At 48.6% G+C, this 20,345-nt stretch overlaps 1 protein-coding gene and 1 long non-coding RNA gene across 7 annotated transcripts in view; one reads left to right on the top strand and one right to left on the bottom strand.

Annotated features, from left to right (window-relative positions):
* The window catches only part of Kirrel3 (kirre like nephrin family adhesion molecule 3), a 547,843-nt gene that overhangs the window by 426,803 nt on the left and 100,695 nt on the right, over positions 1-20,345 (top strand). For all 6 annotated transcript variants that reach the window (XM_063256032.1, XM_063256030.1, XM_023566166.2 and 3 more), the window contains one exon: positions 4,804-4,911. In XM_063256032.1, the coding sequence (XP_063112102.1) occupies positions 4,804-4,911 (108 nt within the window). The remainder of the gene's footprint in view (positions 1-4,803; positions 4,912-20,345) is intronic.
* LOC134477641 (uncharacterized) lies at positions 12,154-20,337 on the bottom strand. The gene is made up of 3 exons (XR_010049726.1): positions 18,221-20,337; positions 14,553-14,588; positions 12,154-13,342 (listed from the first exon to the last, which is right to left on the bottom strand). It is a non-coding gene; the product is annotated as an uncharacterized LOC134477641 (long non-coding RNA).

Below are 20,345 nucleotides of genomic sequence, written 5' to 3'. Positions count from 1 at the left end.
TGCCCATAATAGTCCGGCTCTTGTTTGGTCTGCCTGTGGGGACACACTTGCGACTAATAGTTTCAGGTGAGAAACGAAACCAGACAGTGAATATGACAGCATGGTGAAAAAATCAGTGCCCCACAAATGTGAAATAATATCAGTATATCACCAGGTCTACTGTGTGCAGGTCAGTTGGGGGCAAGGCAGGCAGACCTCCTGCGAGGAGCCATCCCAATGCACTGAACAGCCACAGAGCAGGGACTGGCCATCACATGTCCACCAGCACTACCTGAGGTCACTTGAGAGCTCATTAGTGTCTGGATGGGACAAAAGTGAGCACTTGTGACCCCAAGAATCATTCCAAAGTCACAACCAATAGAAATACCCACACCCCATGGGGACCAATTCCCCCTTCCTGTCTGCAGCAGTTTGCTATGGCTGCTGTGACAAATTCCCCCATGAAGGGCAGCTTACCTAGCAAGATGCATCTTCACACAGACTGGGAAGCAGGACGTTGGCAGGGTTGTACTTCCTGAGGCTGCAAGGGCAACATCTATTCCACAGCCCCCTCCTCACCGTGTAGATGGTTGTCTTCATGTTTGTGTGCCATTCTCGCTGTCACACACTTCTGTCTCCAACGTCTCATTCTTTGTAAGGACACCAGTCATACTGTACCGTAACTTCGTCTTAACTTGATCACCTCTGCAGAGTCCCTGCCTCCAAATAACAAGTCATGTTGGGCTCGGGGATTAAACAGCATATGAATGGGGGGGTGATACAATTCAATGCATAACACTGCGCTAGCCCAGGTCGCAGGTGTCTGCTGTTTGTACTCTAGTCTGACTTAAATTGTGCTATCTTCAGCCCTGCAATCCCAGATCTCATCCTGAGAGCAAAGGCAGAATCAGGTTTGGATCCTAAGCCCAGCGCCATTCGCGGCTAAAGCTTTGGCCTTGAATTGCCATTTTATCATTTTTACTTCTCCGAGCCTTGGTTCTTGAAACTGAAATGAAGGAAATAATTTCCGTCGTGCCTTCTTCACAAAGCCACCGTGAGCGTCTAACGAGACTGTGAATGTGACAGTGTCGTGAAAAAATAAGTGTCCCACAAACGTGAAGTAGCGTCACTGTATCATTATTATCACTCGTAAGAATACAGGAATTCTAAAGCTAGAAGAGGGCCCTTCTCTACCCTCTGGAGCTGAAGAAATCTATTCCATTTATAAAGCCATCTCTTTTTATTCCTCCCGGGAGGAAAGCCCACAATGTGCCCTAGTTGTAGAACAGTTTCCTCTCCTGATGAATCACAGGCTCCACTCACTCCGCAGCCATCCTCACCTAACCTAAATGCACTGTGCTGCATTCAAGCCCCTCTGTTTCCTTCTGCTCTGGCTTGGGGAGAGCCCACCATTCCCCCGTGTTTTTAATTGGTCCTTTCTGTATGTCAGCAGAGGTTTCCTGAGCACTTGGGATGCACCAGGCACCGAGCTTTGTGCTGGGGCTCAGAGCTGTGGGCCTTTGGTTGTTCACAGTCCCCAGGTGCAGACAGAGTTCCTGGGGTGCTGTCTCCCCTCACCCAGAGAAACAGCCCCTCCCAACATCCATCGCCTTGCATAGGTAGGTAATATCGCCTAAGGTTCGGTGTCCTTCACTCAGTGCCCCACCTGCAGGTGACCTTGAACTTGCTTTTAAGCCAGGACTCCATTCATGTCAATCATTTTCCATCAGTGCTGTCTGGGCACTTGAGTGGTTTTGCTACTCATGAAGCCAAAGATGGCAGCCCCGAAGCCTTCTCCCCAGTGAAAGCCCTTATCATCTTGTTCTTCCTAAGAGGCATCTGTAATTCGAGTCCACCATCCATCAAAGAGCCATGCAGCAAGGAAGGTGACTCTGCAGGTTGTTCTTCCTCACTAAGTGATAGGTTCCTGCTCTTTCTGTCACCGTATGTCCTCTCTCTCCTACTGGCCCAGTTAGACTGGGCGGGGTTCCCAGGTCAAAGTGGCTACTTCCTGCCTCCCCCTTCTTCTCCCTATGCTCTTTGACAAAACCCCACCTTCCAGCTGTGTTTCCAGATTTCCTTCAGGTCCCCTACTTCTGTCCTCAAGGCATGCTTCCACATGTGGACTCAATGACCTCTGATCTAGCAAATCTCCCCAAAGAGCACCCCAAATTTTTGTAAATGCAAAATGAGCCAATTCTCACTTCTGTTATCCTCCAACCTGCTCCTCCTTGCAGAGATCCCCATGGCCTCTCTGCGGAGACTCAGTCCAAGAGCCCTCTCACTTAATAAATTTCTGCAGTGTGCTTATTAGCGCCTTGTAATGTAGCCGCCTAAATAATTAAGACTAACCCACACGTGTCAAATTAAATGAGCCAAATACATTGAGAAATTACCTCGTCCTCAATTTCTTTTATTAATCAGGTTTTTTTAAAGCTTCTTTTCCTGCTCATTTACAACAATCAAACATAGTCAAGGAGATTCTTGTTTAAAATAACTGTGCATATGTGGCTTCTCTCCTGGCAGTCACCCTGGGGGATACCCTAGTGTGTGACAGTTGAGTCACCAAGGATAACCAGTATTAGTTTCTCAGACTTTAAATAATGTTTCTGAGAATTGCCCACATCTCTATTTGCCAGAGAATTAAAGAGACTTCCCAGAACACCAACTAGAATGTTGTCGGTATCCACCTAACAACTTTTGCCCTCTTTCTGAGATTCTCCGCTGGACTCCCTCTTAGGGTCAGTTCAGGAATCCAGACTCTCTTTTAGCCCTTTCAGCCCCACATATATACTTTAACTGGGCATCAGAAGTTGATTCCAGTGTAACAAGAATCATCTCAGAAATGTGTCATTCTAGTGATACACAGTGATGGGCATTCTAGTGATGGACCTGCAATCCCAATGAGCCAGCTAACTCTGCTGGCATCTGCACCCCAAGGCCTCAGCACGGTCTCCAGCCAGAGGCTGTTGTTGATTGGAGCTCAGTGCCTCCTCCCAACCTGGGTTTCTGCTGGCCCCCTCCTGGCATGTTGCATTCCTGATCCTTGGAGGTGGTTGTTAGAAAGAATTCACAAATATCGTAAGTAAACATCAAAGGGGCTTTGATCCACATGGTCCTCGACAGAGCAGGAGCCTGTGAAGAAAGGGCCAAAGCCTCGGATGGGAGAACTTAACATTGTCAATTTGGGTGCCTGAGATGCGAGGCCGTTTGAAGTGGGGGCCGGTTGGCTGAGCCTTCAGATGAGTGAGCAAGAGTACAGGGAAAGGAAGAGGAGAGAACGCTGTGGAAATGGCACCCTCAGATCTGCCTCTCTGCGCTCCACAGATAGTCAACAAGCCCCCTAAAGAACCAGGAGATCAAAGCAGGCAACCTCCCTGGGCTGTGGCCTTCCGCTGCTGCCTGCCACACTTGGTTTTTCCTTGGGGCACGAGCCCCCAAGCTTGACTCCTCTGCCTCTTGTAGACCCTACACTCCCTTTTATCCTGCTACATTGGGAGGTTACAGCTGCTCAGCGGAAGGGGATGGAGAGGCAGGAGGAGGAAGGGACCCACTCTGTCTGTCCCTGACGGCAGAGTCACTGACGATGGCTAAGAGATGCATTGTGCCACACCTCTCACTGGGACTCTCCCTCTCTGAGAAACTGAGGGACCAAGCAACCAGAGCCCCAGGAATCCTAGCAAGGCCTAGGGGGGGTACCATCACATTCCAGTTTCGGAAATCAACTCTCTTGGCCATTCATTTGCCCAGTCTGTGGCAGTCCTCACGTTTATATGACTTCGAAGCAAAGTGGAGGGAAAATCATTTAGCATCGTTGAGCCTCAGTTTTCTGATCTGTGTCTTGTAACAACTGCCCTTCTGCCTACCCCAGAGTCAAAAGGGAAACGTATGAAAACACTTTAGACTCATAAAGTACTTAAGACAAATCGGGATTCGAGGGTAAGTACCAGAGAGAAACGGCTTCTCCTGGGGCAGGTAGACTCCAGTTCAAGCCTGCACATAGGAGGCACTGATCTACAAAATGCACAGGAAGAGAGGGAGGGAAAGAAGGCAAAGAGAGAGAAAGAGAGAGGGAAGGGGGAGGAGAAAGAGTCCCTCACATTTGCTCCCTGGAATTGTTTTGTTTGGTTTGCCCACCTGGGACAAAGTACCGTGGGCCCGTGTGTCTCTTAACTACCCCAACTCTGGGAGCTGAATCCATGCATATAAGTGGGGAACGATGGTGCTGATTGGTGCACTGATATAGGAATGTACAGGAGTTACCAGCCCCAGGACTGCATGCAAAAGGCAGAGAGAGCTCTGCTTAGACCTCAGCCCCTGTCTTTCCAGGCTCACTCCATCACTTCTTCCTCCTGGGTCACCTTCTATAATCATCGCACTGTGCCATCCTGAATGTCACTGTCTGGACTCTGTCTCTTTTCTAGCAGATCTGACCACAGACCCAAGGGGATCTGGAAATAGCTCTCAAGCCCAGGGTAGAAAGGGTAATGTTTACAAGCATGGGTTCTAGAGCCAGGCTGCATAGGTTCAAAGTCTCCACTCTACCATCTGCTAGCTCTTCAAGGCCACTTACTTTCCATGTTTGTACATGGAGTTGATCTAAAATGGGGCTGGTAATGGTACCTAGTTCACATGATGTTACGAGACTCTTGTAAGGATGACTGACAAAGTTATGCCTAGAACAGAGTGTTATATAAATATTAAATATACATGCTTATTATTAATTAAGCAGGTCCATTTCAGGAGCAGTAACCACAGCTTCCTGCGGAAGGGCTTCTAACACCTCAGCCACTGCCAACTCACCCACCTGTGCTTCTGTTTCAGAGCTGGGTCTTCAGAAGAGAGGATGCTGTCTGGTGCTGGGCTACACGGCCAAGGACAAGTTTCGGAGAATGAATGAAGGTCAGCGGGAGCCTCCCCACCATCTCACAGGTAATGTGGACAGGGGAAGTTATGTCCTGTGATTGTGGTACAGAGAAACCAGGAAAAAAGCTTGGGATATCTCAGAAAAGAGAGTGGACAGTTTAGCGCGATTTCTGCAAAGCTTTTTATACAATAACATCAGGAAATGTAGCTCATGTCTGAAACACAGGATGTGGATTCACAGTGTTCTTCTTATGCCATCTCCCCTCCTCCCTTTGCATTCCATATTTCTTTTCTTCTCTCTTCCCTGCCTTTGTTCCCCCACCAAGTTACCAAGCCCAATTAAATCTACTTCTGTTATCTTTCTGCTCCAAACTTCTCTATCCTTCTCATCTGTCATTCATATTTCTTGAATGCTTATTCAGATAAATAGCACCTTACAGAGCCCCTTGGAGAATACTACAGAATACAGTGTGTATCCCCAAAGATCTTACACTTGGAAATCTGTCCTCTTTCCCAGCTCCATTGGCCTAATGCTTACTCTTGTTCATGGACCGTTCTGGCTTCCTCTTGCATTGGGCGCCTCCTCTGGGGTTTGCCTGGTTCCTGAAAGGCTTGGGGATGGTACTGACACTGACGTTGAATTTGGGATGCTAGAGCATTGCTGTCACTGATGGGCCTGCTGCAATAAAGAACCAATCCTCTCCATCCCCAGCCATCTGTCTTTGTGCAGCTAATAACCCTCTTCATCAGATGCCACAGACTGTTTGTCAGGATTCAAAAGTAGATAAACAATGGCTGGGAATGTCATTTATTCATTAAAGTCAGACAAATGAAGCCGTGGCCTCCCACCAGCCACACTTGCCATGCACTGGGCCTCTTCGTCCCAAGGCTCAGAGCCCCTGTAGCCTCATTCCCATTGCAGGCAAGGAGGAGGCAGTTCACCTCTGTCATCTCTCCCCCCAGAGATAAACCCCAGCACAGTTCCAAGGAGTGCTTCCTGCACTCTGCAGCTGACTCTTCCCAGCCCATGGTCCGTGAAACCTACACCTGTGTGTGTACCGCAGACCTGAGCCCTTGACAGCTGTGGGCCTGTCACCCACACCCATCAGGTGACAGTCTTCAGAGCTAAGCCTGCACAGTTAAGCCCAGGAAGCAATCACCTCCCCCATTTGCTGCCTGTCTGCAAGAAGGCAACAGACTCCAGAAGCCACTTCTGATTTGTAGGATCCCCATGACGGAGCACAGCGGGATATGGGCTGCATGTCTTGTGTCCTGCCCATCAGTCTCTTTCATTGACTTTTTTTTTTTCCTTTCTTAGACACCCCCCCCCTCCCTTCCCAGCACCAACGCCTTGACAAGAGTGCTAGGCAGTAACTTCTAATTTGTGGACGCTGACAGCATGCCTCTGTCCATGGTGCTGAATAGACATGTTCTCTCGCTGGCAATGCTCGTTAGAGAAGCTGAGCTGAGATCCATAGGAATTGGAGGAGCCAAAAAGTCAGGAGTCAGATTGTTTCTGAAACCCTAGCTTCTTGATGACCGAGGACAGAGGGTGGTGACCAAGATGAGATGTGGATGAATCACAAGGCTCAACTAACAAGAAAAGCAAGACAGGCTAGGAGCGGGATGGTAAAGTGGACGAGAGAAGGAATAGGTCAAAGGTGGGCTGGCTTTGGCTCCGGAGGGCAGAACACATGCAGGCCCAGGGAGAAAGGGACCCGCTCCTCTCCAGACAGCCTTGCTTCTCTAAGTGCCACAGCGCACATTTCCCTCTACAGCTTGCGTGCCCAAACCCCAAGATGCCTTCAGACAAGAAAAAGCATCCGCAATCAAGGGGAGCTGTTTTATGGTTTATAATTATCTCATACCAATACTCAAAATAGTCATAACTCCCACATATTAATAATTGAATTGCAATAGCAGCTATGACATAGATCAAAAAAACAGAAATCTGTCCATGCTATACCACACACCTTGATATACACTAAACAACTGGCAAGGTAATTATTTTTCTCCCACTTGCTGGAATTGGTGAGATATTGAAACAATTATCTGCCTCTTCCATTAAAGTGGTGAACATTATATTTCCAATTCAGAATAAATATAAAAAGACCTACTTGTGCTGCCTTAAAGCATATTTGTTTTGTTTAACAGTATCTAATAGAGTGTCTGTCACCCAAGGAGAAGTGGTCTCTTATTTCATTTATTTTTCCCATTAATTGCTATCTTTTTTGTTTTCTTCTCCCTCTGTTCCCCCCTCCCCACTGTATTCCTAAAAAGAACAGCTTGAGAAGGAGCGAGAGGGAAATAATGAATGAACAGAGCTTTATAGATCTGGGGTTTATCATAAGTTAGACTAATCACAATTGGTGCTGTTAAACTACACAAAGCAATAAAAAGAAAAAACTATACAAAAATCATTTAAGGAGACATGTGATAGTCAATGAAGGGCTTTCTGTATTTGGGAGTGCTTAATAGCTTCTCAGAGAAAATCTGCAGCATTCCCTGGAATGAAGAGTGTGTGTGTGTGTGTGTGTGTGTGTGTGTGTGTGTGTGTGTATTCTTCCCCATGTGAACTCAGCACATCTGAAACACCCCATGAAGATACAAACAAAAATCAACAAAGGGCAGACAAGAAAGGAAGGAATAAAGCCAGGCTGGGCATAAGACTATCAGATTCACCTGACATCATTGTCCTCCTGTGATTAAAAACACAGTGCTTTAAAGGAAATGCTGAAAGGACATCATTTATTTATTTATTCATCAAACATTCATTGAATAGTATAAAAATGATACCAATTTTTCAAAATAAGTGCCATGTATCACTGTAAGCACTGAAGCTATAAGAGTAAATAAGATATAGTCCCAGTCTTCAAGGAGCTTGCAAGAACACTCAGGTGCATCTCAGTGCAAAGGTTGCCTCTGCAAAGGGACCTGGCCCTACACTGTCCCTAAGTTAGATGTCCCTCTTCCCTGAAGTACATGCCACCATGGCAACCAGTCCATTTCAGCTTGCACTTATATACTGAATTTGTTTTCTTTTTTCTGTTTTTTGTTTGTTTTTTGATTGTTTGTTTGTTTGTTTGTTTGGTCTTGGAGACAGGTCTCACTATGTAGTCCAGGCGGACCTTGAACACTCCTGGTGATCCCCATCTCGGCCCCCCAAGTGCTGAGATTGCCCGTGTGTGTGACAATGGCCAGCTACATTCTGAACTTCTTACATGTGTACTGTTGGCCCCTCCAGATGGCTGGCCACAGGAAAGCAGAGATCTTGCCTCCTTCTTTCTCTCTTACTGCCAAACTTTAGCCCAGCGTCATGCACACAGTGAGCAGCCATTCGTTTTTCATTTAAATAACTAATGAGTTCTGTGAATGACAATAGAATAAATAAAGCCACCCCCAGGTGTCAGGTGGGTCTGGGGAGGGAGCTCACCTGACAGCAGGCAGAGGCAGTGTTTCACAAGATGAGCCTCCACATATTCAGCAGTTCCCCGACCCTCAGGAGTCTGTTCCCAGGGAACACTGCTGCCTGGGATGCCAGGGCCCAGGCAGGTGAGTAGGATTAAAGCAGGAGGGTGGCCTTCCCCAGCTATGGTCTCTCTGCTTGCACTGCTCTCTTGCTTCCTGTGTACTGTGAACTCATCATACTCAGGCATTTTTAGGCATATACATCCCATCAGAACTCTGGCTGTTCCTTCACCCTCATCTCCAACACACACACACACACACACACACACACACACACACACACACACACGGAGCTCTCCCCCATGATTCCTTTGGCTTGGAGTCAAAGGTTCACCTTCTCAGTGCTCTCCCAAAGCAGGTCCTGTTTCTACACAGAACAGACATCTGTTACATGGCATCAGATGAGGGAATATGAGATTGTGCATATTGGCCCATAAAGAACCCCAGAGATGGCAAAGCCACCCACTATGGGCACACAAAGAATTCTGAAGGATGTGGTTGAGACCATGAACAGAGAGGGAAGTTAATACTTTAGCTTGGCTTGGATTTCCAGGGAGGCTGGAAAGGCAGAAGTGGTGGGGTGGGGAGAGGCCAGGAAAGAGCACAGGAGAGACTTAGAGCTGGGCATGGACCAAGGAAGACAATCCCAAGGAGCCAGAAAATTCTGTTAGTCACCTCAGAGAAGAGGAGAGGAAAAGGATGCTCAAGAGGAGAAGGGAAGCAGGACAGCCTGGACCTGCCTTACAGCAGCTCCTCAGACTAAGATGGGCCTGCACAGGGGTGGGGGACCTCCTTCTGCATGTGGCGTACACTTTCATCTTCAGCGATTTCCTAGATATTCAAGATCATGAGGACCAGCTATTCTTTCAGCGCAGTTAAAGGGGTGCAGAAATGGCTCCCAGTGCTGTCCTTTCATCTCCCCAGGAAGCACACTCTCAAATGATTAGCAGAGGCAGCTGGTGCTCACTAGGGACTCTGGGCTTCCATGGAATGGGCTGGGGCACCCAGGAAGGAGAACACCAGCTCCACAGATGCTGCAGGCTCTTGCATGACCCCAGCACCTGGGGCACCACTGGCTGAGTTCAGACTCTGACTGCAAATACACTTCCTCCGTGGTGCCCATCCTCGCATCTCAGCACTGTGAGGGAGACGGAGCCCTGGGAGGATGAGAATCTGGTGTTTTCATCTACCCGAGAGCGCTCTGAAATGGTGCGGACCCTTTCTTTCTTCTTGGATCGTATTCCCTAATCCATAAAAAAACCAAACCTCCCCTGCTCCCAATGTATCCCCTAACAGAGTAGGTAGGAGGTGTGGCTGAGGTATGCAGCGGAAGGTGCATCTAAGAGTGAGGACCTGGCTATGTGAGCTCAGTCCTGGCGGGTCCCTGGACATCCACAGTTCAGCTGTCATCCACAGTTCATGCATAAAATTGAACAATGTCAATACAAATCTGCTGTAGGGTCCTCAAATATGATAAACAAGACTCTAGCTTGGCTCTCAGTACCCTGCCCGGACCTGCTCTCCCCACCCACGCCCTGTCCACCACAGGAACTAGCGCTGGGAAGTTGGCTGGCTTTGCTTAGCAAACTCCAAACCCACATCTATGCTTCCTTCTTGTCTGTTTGCAAAGAGCCTGAACAGATCCCAATCCACTGCACCCTGGGGGGCTGGGAGGTGTCCAGGAGGCCTTCAGCTGAGCCGCACTTTTTCCAGAGCAAAGAAGAAGCGGGATTAGGGTAGCTTGTCGTCCCTGGAGACCTGAGCCCGGGACCAACTTGCCTCGCTGGCACACGCAGCTTTTCCCTCTCAGCCTGGCTCACACTAAGGGCACGCAATCATTTTCCTGAGACCATTCCTCCACTGCCTGCCAGAGCCCTCAGGATGTTGGCTAATGCTGTCGTTTTGTTAGTTGGGGCTTTGGGGTGCATTTTTTTTCTTATTCCATTTTTCTTACTGATGTGTTTTCTTCCACTGGGGCTGCAAAGCTGGTTATTTGTATAACGTCCCTGTTTATTATTTATGGCGAGACTCAGATTTCCAGGGCACTTTATGATTGTTATTTAATTCACTCGGTGTTTGGAACAAGAGACTTACTGTTTGCATTCTCCTGCACAGTCTGATGAAGGATTTCAGAACTTTGTCCCAGGCCAATTCCTCTGAGGGTTTCTTAGGCTGCAGACCCTGATGATTTCCTGTTAGGACTTCCATTTCCCTCACACCTATATCCAATCTCCAAGTCCTAGGAATTCACCTCCCGAATTCTTCCTGACTCTACCAACCTCTGATCTCAGGTCCTTGTGTCCAACTGTCACCCACAGCCAATTCATCTTCCACATGGACGGCCAGAACCAGACTTCAAAATGCAAATCTGACAATGCCAGGTTGCTCCTGAAAATAGTTCCATGATTTTCTTTTGCTTTTAGGACAAATACCCAAATCCTTAGCATGTTTTATAAGGCCTCACATGATCTAGTTCCTGTGTACTTCTTGGGCCTTGTTTTACCCCCTTAATATGCATATTCCAGGCACATGGCCTGACTTTTTGCTCCTTGAAGAGGGCAACTCCTATCTGCATGGGGCCTTGGTATCCCCTGGCCCCTCTACTTCAGATGCATGCCACACTGGACACCCACCCCCTTCCCAAGCCCCTCCACAGTAATCCTTTGGTCATCCTGAAAATCTCAGCTCAAGCGTTTTCCCCACTGAAGCTTCCTCTGACCTACCCTCCCCAGCCTAGGTCAAGTTCTTACACTCTATGCCCTTGTAAACACCATATCCCTTCCCTTCAGAGCTCAGTTTGCATGTAAGCTTATATTGCATGCATGAGTAGCCATCTCCCCACCAGGCAGTAAGCTCCATAGGTCTCTGTTATATATACCCAGGAGCCTAGCACAGTGTTTGCACTGTCTGGATATTGGCACAAGAAAGAAGACAGTGACCTTCTCTGTCCCTGGTCAGTGACTCCAAAGTCATGAGATGGAGGTGATTTGAAAACTATAGACCTTTGTAAGAAATAAGGGCAATCAATCTCCTAGAGAAGAGGAGATTGTGACTCAGGAAAGGCATGTGATTGGCCCCATGTAACACAGCTTGGGGCAGGGGCAAGCTTGAACCCAGGATTTGGACCCTAAGTCTAGCGCTGCATCTGTTTCACTGCACTAAGTCCTGGAAGTCTGGGGCTGGCATGGTTGAGTGGGTCAATCAAGGAAAGCTGCTTGCTGCAAGCAGGTTTGCCATTGTGCTTTGAAAGAGACCTGGGAAGGAAGAAGAGAAATAGGTTCTTCAAATATCAAGATGAATAAACAGATAAGTCCTCTCCGACTATGGCCCAGAAGCACAGAGAGACTGCACATGGTTGTTGCCCTCAGGAATGTCCCTCCCCCTTGGGAGACTGTACACGTTTTATAGCAGTTGTTTTTGTGGTTGTCTTGGTGTTGGGTTTTTTTGTTTGTTTGTTTTGTTTTGGCATTGTAATTTGCACACTTAGTGGTCAAGAACTGTGGCTTGAGAGTTGGAGAAACCTAGATTCAAATCCTAAGTATAGAAACACATCAATACAGATTCTCCAGGGGCCAAACATCCTCTAGTCTGTACCCTCTTCTGATAGAGTTGACACCACTGCCAAGTACCACAGTATGTAAGGCCTCAAAGAATCGTGTGGTGCTGGGAACTTACTTATTCATCCAGAGCCTTCTCTGTGCCCATCGAATGTGAAGACTCAGTATCTACCAACAAGGATCTCACACATGGAAGCAATTACAATCCAATGCCAGAATCATGGGAACAGAGAAGGAAAATCCAGCCAAACTGTACATCAAGCAAGGAGCCTCACGGAGGAAGTGATGTTTAGCAGTCTTTATTATGAGACCCTTGCACTCTATCCTGAAGCCTCTTCAAAGACCACAAGCCAGCTGCCTACCAAAGCCACAGGCCACTCTTCAGCCATATTCTCATAAAGGGGTTCCAAACATAACACCCTTCAACCTGAAGTCTTCATCCTGACACCCCAGCTGCACTGATGGCAAGAAGACCCAGTGACTTGGGTAACAACCACTGGCAAGACCCTGAGGACTCCCCAGTGTCTGCAGGAGGCTTCCTCTCTCCACTGGGCTCCTTCTCTCCAGCCTCGAAGCTTCCCTGAATTCACTGAATCCCCAGAGCCCTCATCTGGCTCTCCCCAGGGTCCAAGGCAGGCACACAGGAGTGGAATAAATGAGGGTGCTTAATGGCCTGCAGTGCCATAAAGTTTTCAAAGCTGTGCACTGGAATGAACAGCACAGTCTGAGATGAACTATCCAGGGCTCCTATCAAAGGAAAGTCAATAAAACCCTGGAGGAGCTTGCTCACCTCCCTGGAGCCATCCTGTCGCAGCACTGGGCCCCTGGCATTGGAGGCAGCCATCAAGAGGCTGAGCTTCCTCCCTAGTCCATCTTCTCCCCTGCGCCTTCCCTTCCAAAATGCATCGTCTCTATGGAAACAGTGTTGCCACTGGTAGGGGAGGGTTTAATGACATTCAGAAGTACCAAAGCAAGTCCATTTATGTAATGGTTTAAAATACACATAATGGCCTATGGAATGTAGGACGCGGTGAGATTTTCAGTAGCTGCGTCGCAAGTGTGGGGTAAATAGAGCAATGTAATAGTCTCCACCTCCGAACCAAATGGACCAGGAGGAACCACCTTCTCAGTAGTAAGGAGCAGCACTTCCCAGTCGTTATTCGCCAAAGGATCTCGGCGCGCTCACACAAGCAGCTGTGATGTCGAGGAACGAGGAACTCAGGCTGGACCCTGCCTCCTCCACACTCGCCAAGGGCTGACCAGGAATCGGCTGGGGCTGGTACGGAGGTGAGCTGCTGGCTGCGGCTGCTCCCAGGTAGAAGGAAGCGGGCATTCCTCTGGCCACTGCTCAGGCCCGCCACGGGGCATGCCTGGGTGCTCACGGTGCTGATTATGAGTCCTGAGGTCTCCTTTCCGTTGGATGCAGGCACTTTCCAGGCGCCCGCTGTGTGTTGGTGCTGTGGGGTCTGGAACTAAGTAGCACATGGGAGGTGCCCTGAGCTCAGGTTCCCTCAGACGCAGACCCTAAGCAAGGGCTTGAGAGTCCCTAACCCTAACCCTAACCCTAAGGCATCTGCTCTGCTGGGAGTAACACTGGGCGCATCAAGAGAGAAGGAAAAAAAGAGCGGAGCTGCCCATGCAGATGTGGGATGAGGGAGACACTACATGTAGTTCATTCCACACCTTACAAGCTTGGTAGTTCTGCAGCCGGAGAGTGGAGTCATCTGCCTAAAAGCATTCAGCTCTTATGACGTAAAGCCGAGAGACAAACCCTGGTCTTGTTACTTGCACTCTGCTTTGGGCAGCTTTGTGTTTCAACAGGGAGGATGGGGTGGCATCCCCCACTTGCCATCAAGGGCAAATGTGACTGAGCACCTGTCAAGTATCCCGTTACACATCTGCCATGGCCAAGGACCGCTGTCCCCACATTTCCCCACCATGCCTGGCCCAAGGACCCTGCTCAGTGCCCAGGTGGTGACCCCAAACCCTGCCCCAGCCATGGACTGGACTGAGAATATCTAATACTGAGTGAATTATCTGGTGTTCAGGAGATGCAGGAACGGGAGGAGACAGCCTGTGGAGGGGGCGTTTCAGCTTGGATAGTCCCCAGCTATGTGGCTTCTTCCTGTCCTCACCCTCTGGACTGCCTTTCCCAGCCCTGCCTGGGAAGATGCGAGGGATAGGGAATGGCACTTTCAGAGTGGTGCTGCAGTAGCATGTTAATAAGTTTTCTGTGAAATACCACCTCTATGGTCAGACAAGGTGGGGAAGGCTAGCAGAGGCCTGATCAAACAAGTCTCTCCCACAGACTGTGCACCAAAAGGCACGATGAGCCAACAAACAGGGAAGGAATGTGCTTCACAAGATGCCCCAAACTCATTTGCTCACGAACCACTCTTCCTGTGGCGTGCATCGGCCATCTTGTTTCTTGGAATCCACTGGGGAGATTCATGGTTTCAGACCAGACCTACCCCTACCTACCTGTGTGACCTTTCTCAAACTAGAATAAATTCTGGCTGCCTTGCAAGGTGAATACTCTTTACAAAATGTAGAGTAGTGTACAAATAAGGTAGTGCCCTGATTGATTTGTGTGAAGTGAACATGCTGTGTTTCCCAAAGACACTTCATTAAGAATCAGAAGAAACGGGGCTGGGAATTTAGCTCAGCGGCATAAGCACCTACCTTGCAAGTGTGCGGTCGTGAGTTTAATCCCTGGTACTGATAAAAAAGAAAAAGACAAAAAAAAAATGACTTAGCTCTGTGACTAAATAGGCATGTAACCCTAATCTTGATCTCTCTGAACAAGTTTTCTTATCTGCAAAATGGGTATATTCACAGTGCTGTCCCTGTTTCCTCTGTGCATTTATTATCAGGATAGAATATGCACAATGCTTGAGCAAGTGCCATGGAAAAGTATCAAGCAGCATCAAATGCACAGCATTGTTAGTGGTGTTCGGGGTTAATACCCACCATTCACTGCTGAGATCAAAACAGGAGGTGTGTGTGTGAGGAGGTGGGCTGGTGGGAGAAATAACAATGACTGATAATCTGCATCCATATTTATGATGTTAGGAGCTTGTATGAGCATGTCACCGAGGGGAGAAGCATGCATATTTCATGAGTGAATGGCTAAATACAGTACTAAGATGAAATGGTCAGGAAGAGCCCCACTCACCAGCCTCCGGGTTGTGATGGGGGAGGTCAAGGCAGGCCCTGTCCTGGTCTGCAGGGAGCAGGGGCTGCTAGTCAAGGTGGGTGGGCTCAGCCTCCCAGAGCTGGCAGAAGAGCCCTGCCCCACCATACAGGAGAACCTGCGCCCACTCCACATACCAGCCTTGGACCATTTACCATAACCATGCTGGGCCTCCGTTTTCACACTGTAAAATGGGGCTGAAGAAATCAGCCCTGCGTATTGTGAGGTCCGAGTCCAAGCCCAGGTGTTTGGAAGAGTGTTTTATAACACACCTGAAAGGGAAGTGTCCTCGTTCATTCATTCATCCACTCCGCAGACATTTATGGAACATCTCCTATGTGCCAGTCACTACAGCTAGCCACTTACGTGTCACAGTGTGCCACACACCACGTCATCACTGTGGGCACATCACCTCCTTAATCGTCACCACAACCCTAAGAGGTTATCTGTTATTATTCCCCCTGTCCAAGTAAGGAATTAAAATTCAGGAAAGAGAAAAGTTAAATGGCAGAGCCCAGAGCTGCATGAAGCCAGAATTCTCAAGCTATGTACAAAACAGCCCCTCTTCGTCTGTGCTGTGACTGCGGTCAGTGGGATGCCTTGCCTGCCACCCCTGTTAGCCTTTCCCTGGCCTGAACATGCCTGGGCCAGCTCCCACCAGCTGAAGAAGAAAGCCCTGCCCTGCCCTGCGCTCTCAGGCCCTCAGAGGGTCCCTTCCTGTGTTTTCAGTCCCCTCCCCTTCTCTCAGGTCTCCTGTCTGTGTCCTGCATACAGTCATCCATGGGGTTTTAATTTTCATCTCTATTCATCAAGGCCTCAGCCTCCCAGAGTCCTGGGAAGTGAGCAACCGCTTATCTGGGCCAACCACCAGGTGGTGTGAAGATTAAATACCTCCCACCCCTCCAAAGCCTTGAGAAGATGAAACAAGGACAGATGGGCCAGTGCCTGGCTCAGCGCAGCCAGGACTTCAGGCTCCTGCTCGCTCCTGCTCCTGACGAATGACCCTGGAGGCCAGAACAGCTCCCGGAGCACCTGGCTCTCTCCTGCCCACCACACAGCCCAGGGACACAGCCTTCCCTGTAAATCTCTTCCCTGTGGGGCAGCTTCGTGTTATCTCTACTCCTTCCTTCTCCAGAGATGAAGAGATTGTTTTAGACCTGTGCCCCACCAGCTCTGCTCCTAGCTCCCAGTGCCATTAAGTTTCATTATAACAAATAAACACCACAATGACATTTATAAGTTACCACGGAGGACAGAAGCACAAATATGAAGCAGATAAACTACATTTGATCCAAATAATTACTGCAGGCAATATTGGGCTTAGTCTGAGCTGGCAGCCGGCTACCGAGTAATTTATTAGATTGCATAAGGCAATGTTGCACGTTAAGTTTTTCATTATTGTGTCTCTTCCTCTCACCATGGCCTAAATAGGTTAGAGGACTTTAGACAGCACCCGGCCAAACAAAGACAGACTTTGCTCAAGCACATTAGGGCCAGGAAGGTTGGCCAAGTGTCCAGGAATGGCTGCTTCCCAAGTAACACTCATACTTGGGAGAGGAGAGCGGGTTTCATGATTACGGGGATGCTGCCAGCCAAGGATGGCTCCCCGAGCTCCCCACCCACTGGCCCAGATTCCAGAAGGGGCCCCTTGAAGGGAGGAAATGGCACCACTGGATGAAGCCCCAGGACACGCAGCCTGGGTTCCTCCTGCCAAAGATCCTTTCCATCCAAACCACCCCCATAACCCCGTAACCCCAGGTACCCTGGATAGCCCCATCCCAATCCCAGAACTCTCCTCCTGGAATGAATAAAAGAAAGGAAGCAACTACCAGCCAGCTCTGCAAAACAAAGCAGTGAGGGCTGGCTGGAAGCAACCACCTCCCTGCCAAACCCAAACTCATAAAGTTTGATTCAAGGGGTTACAATACCTCCTATTCAGCATCCCCCCTGCCCCATTCTCCCAGCCTTAGTAAATTACCCAATAAGCAGCAAGGACCTGTAGTTATTGTGCAGTTAAATGGTATTTGCCCAGTAAATCCTGAGCAGAGTACTAACGGTGATATACAGTAACTAATTACAGACATGAATTCTCTCCCCAAGACGCCAAGTGTTACCAAATATTGCCGCGTTTAGAGGGGGAGTTTTGAAAGCTGTTCTGCTCTCTCCAGTGAAGCTGTGAGTAACTCTGCTATTAGAGAAGCCATCAGCATCTCCAGGAGCACTCCAGCTAGAAGACAAAGACGTCCCTGGCAGGCTGGAATGGGGCCTCATCTTCCAAGATGGCAACTGCTCTCTGCCCCCTGATCCCACGCCCAGAAGAAGGATCTAGCCGGCACCAGCTAGTCCTTCTTGGGTCATCTCACACCAAATAAGGGGCTCAAGCACCACGGTAGCTACTGGAAAAGCCCAAGGCTCACAGCAATGCAGGGAATGGAAATCATTATTCACCAAGCCAGACCAGGCTAAGAATGCTGGTGTGTGCCAAGGTAGGGTCAAAAAACAGCCCTGTCTCCTACTGGGTGCAGAGACGGTTTGCGCTAAATTATGGTTCACTGAGATGACCTCAGCCCTAAAGGCACCATGGGAGCAGCACCAGTTTCTCTGGTCTAGAGTCAGGCAGGCCATGGTTGGGGGCCAGAAGGTGGCAGACATCCCCTAGGCTTCCTGCCTGTTTGTGGAGCACAGCTCGGGGGCAGTTTGAGAGTGCAGTAGCCAGGCTCTGCTTCCTAATGAGAAAACCACACAGAAACAAAAACCCTTTGCTGATCCAGTGCTGTTGTGTAAACAAAGGCCAAAACCAGAGTCCAGTGGCTCAGTTCCATGTCCTGTGGCCTTCGACAGTTTACTTAACCTCCCTGAACCTCCTTGTCCTGATCCATAAAGTGGGAAAGGTTCTCCATCTCACAGGGAATTGCTGAATTGCTGTCCTGGAGCGGGGTTGCCCTTGCCTCCAACCAGCTGTGTCCCTCACGGTGCCACCATCCAGTCACCAGTCACTCAGCCTGAGCCCCCTGAAAAGGGAAAAAGCCTCCTCTCGGGGCTGGGGGTTTAGCTCAGCGGCATAAGCACCTGCCTTGCAAGCAGGTGGTCGTGAGTTTGATCCCCAATACCGATAAAAATGAAAAAGACAAAAAAAAAAAAAAAACCCTCCTCTCACCCTAGGCACTCGCAGCAGTCTGTGTATCCCCTTCTTTTTCTCAAGTGCTTCTAGCATAAAATCGCTCCTTGATCAAAGGGCAGTCCTTGCCAGGTGGTTCTGCTTCCTTTGCTGCTGCATTCTGGGATGGATGCAAATGATCAGAGCCCTTGCCAGGATGCCCCTGTTTGGTGGTGACACACGAGGCAGAGTCAGGCTGAAGAAGGCTGTGTGGGAGGAGGTCCTGCAGGGGAGCAGTGAGCTTCAAGCCTCTACATCAGGGTGATGAAGTAAGATAACATACATGAAGCACTTTGTGAAGAATCAACTGTACGCAAAAGTTAGGCGTGGTTAATATCCCGAACCAATTAGAAAAGTGGGCCCAGAATCCCAGGGCAGCGAGAAGAATCACTTTTTTAATTAGAGCATATATATATATATATACGCAGTTCTCAATTATCTGTTGGCAAATTGTCCCCATTCCTGGCAAATTCTATGACCAAGGTGGCTTAATGAAGTCCTCTGCTCACACTTCACAGCTTCTTATTTTGCTCTTATTTGAATGAGGCCCAAAGGGAATGAAAGTCCTTTAAAGGAAAAATCCAGTTAATATCTCCATCCCTTTCTAGGGAAGGTGTGAGCCAGAAAGACAGACACACTAGGGAAGGGAGGGTGCAGCCAGCGTTAGCACTAAGCCAGGAAGAAGGTGATGTTCTTCACCAGCTCAGTAGGAGACGAGAAGGGTTGTGCAGTTTACATTCTGTGTATTAACAATTCCAAGAATATCAAACACATCCATATTCAAATACGAATACTAAAATACATTCCAAAGTCAAACATAAATGTTACCTAGGATTATGCATTGTTTTGGATTGTCCATCATTTGGATTATTCACACCCTCACTCCTCTTCATTAAAGATAATTAAGCATAGACTGTGCTCAGTCTCTATCAAGGGAGAGGCTCAGTCTCTAAGAGGGGAGAGATTCAGAACAGGGCACCAAGATGACTTTCTTCCCACTGGGAGCAACTCCTCCTGCCAAACTAAGACTTCTCAGCACAGGCTTTAAACTGTGGCTCTCAGTGCAGGGTTAATTGAGGGAAACAGAAGTACTTCGTGCTTGAGGACTTTCTTCCTCAGCTCACAGGGTCTTGGGTTTGTGTTTGTACTGATCAAGTGAGACACAGCTGTGCTGCCTTTTCTGGTCTTCCATGGACCATCAAACTATACCTGGAAGCACTCAAGTGGCTGAGGCAGGAGGACTGTTGTAAGTCTGAGACCAGCCTAGGCTACAAAGTGAGCTCAAGCCCAACCTGCACCGTATATTGAGACCCTGTCTCAAAAAATATATATATACCTTGAGCTCTGCAGAGAGAAACGCTGGACTCCACTGCGGGGCAGATACCAGTCCTCCTGCTGTACCTTGGCTCTGCCTCTACTTACGTTATGCACTGGGTTTCCATGTGAGAGTCCACTGATGAAAGTGCTGCATAAATTTGATAAGACGTGCTGCGCAGTCTCACGGACTTTGTCCAATGCCTTTGCTATGCAATTCGGAAAACCAAACAAAATAAGGAAGAGACAGCAAAAGAGTTGTGGGGTCAGGAAGGCTTCCACCCAGATTTCCCAAGGTCTGGGAGGCCAGGCAGGGTGCCCCTGAGAGGGCAGTGTGTGAAGCTCTGAGTGCAAAACAGAAAGTGCAAAAAGAAATGGAAGAGACAGCAGCCCGTTCAAGGACATACAGTGACCCTGAGAGCTAAAACTAGACCTCTGAGCCCAAACTAGAACCCCATGCTGCTTGCATGCTCTGACTTGGCTAATCCAAAACCGCCCCACATCCCCACACCCAGCTCCTGCCAGCTCCACCAGCATCACCTCACTCCCCACAAAGAAGCCATTAAAATGCAGATTCCTTGGTCCAAAGAAGACCACACCATCTTAGAATCTCTGAGGTGGAGCTCAGAAAGTTATATTTTTAGCACATTCTTCAGATAATTCCTATGCATATAGAAATTTTAGAAACATTCTGACTGATAAGGCCTACAGCCATATGACATGATCATTTTAAGATATTTGTTCAAAAAATGTTTAGAAATGGATCTTTGCCAAACAGATCTAGAGTCTTTGAAAGATTTGCCTTTATTTC

Source organism: Cavia porcellus, unplaced genomic scaffold (assembly GCF_034190915.1).
Source record: "Cavia porcellus strain 051 isolate PalLab524CR breed Dunkin Hartley unplaced genomic scaffold, mCavPor4.1 scaffold_9, whole genome shotgun sequence".
Taxonomy (NCBI): Eukaryota; Metazoa; Chordata; class Mammalia; order Rodentia; family Caviidae; genus Cavia; species Cavia porcellus.
Note: the sequence above shows the minus strand (reverse complement) of the source record. Positions and strands in the feature narration are given on the sequence as shown.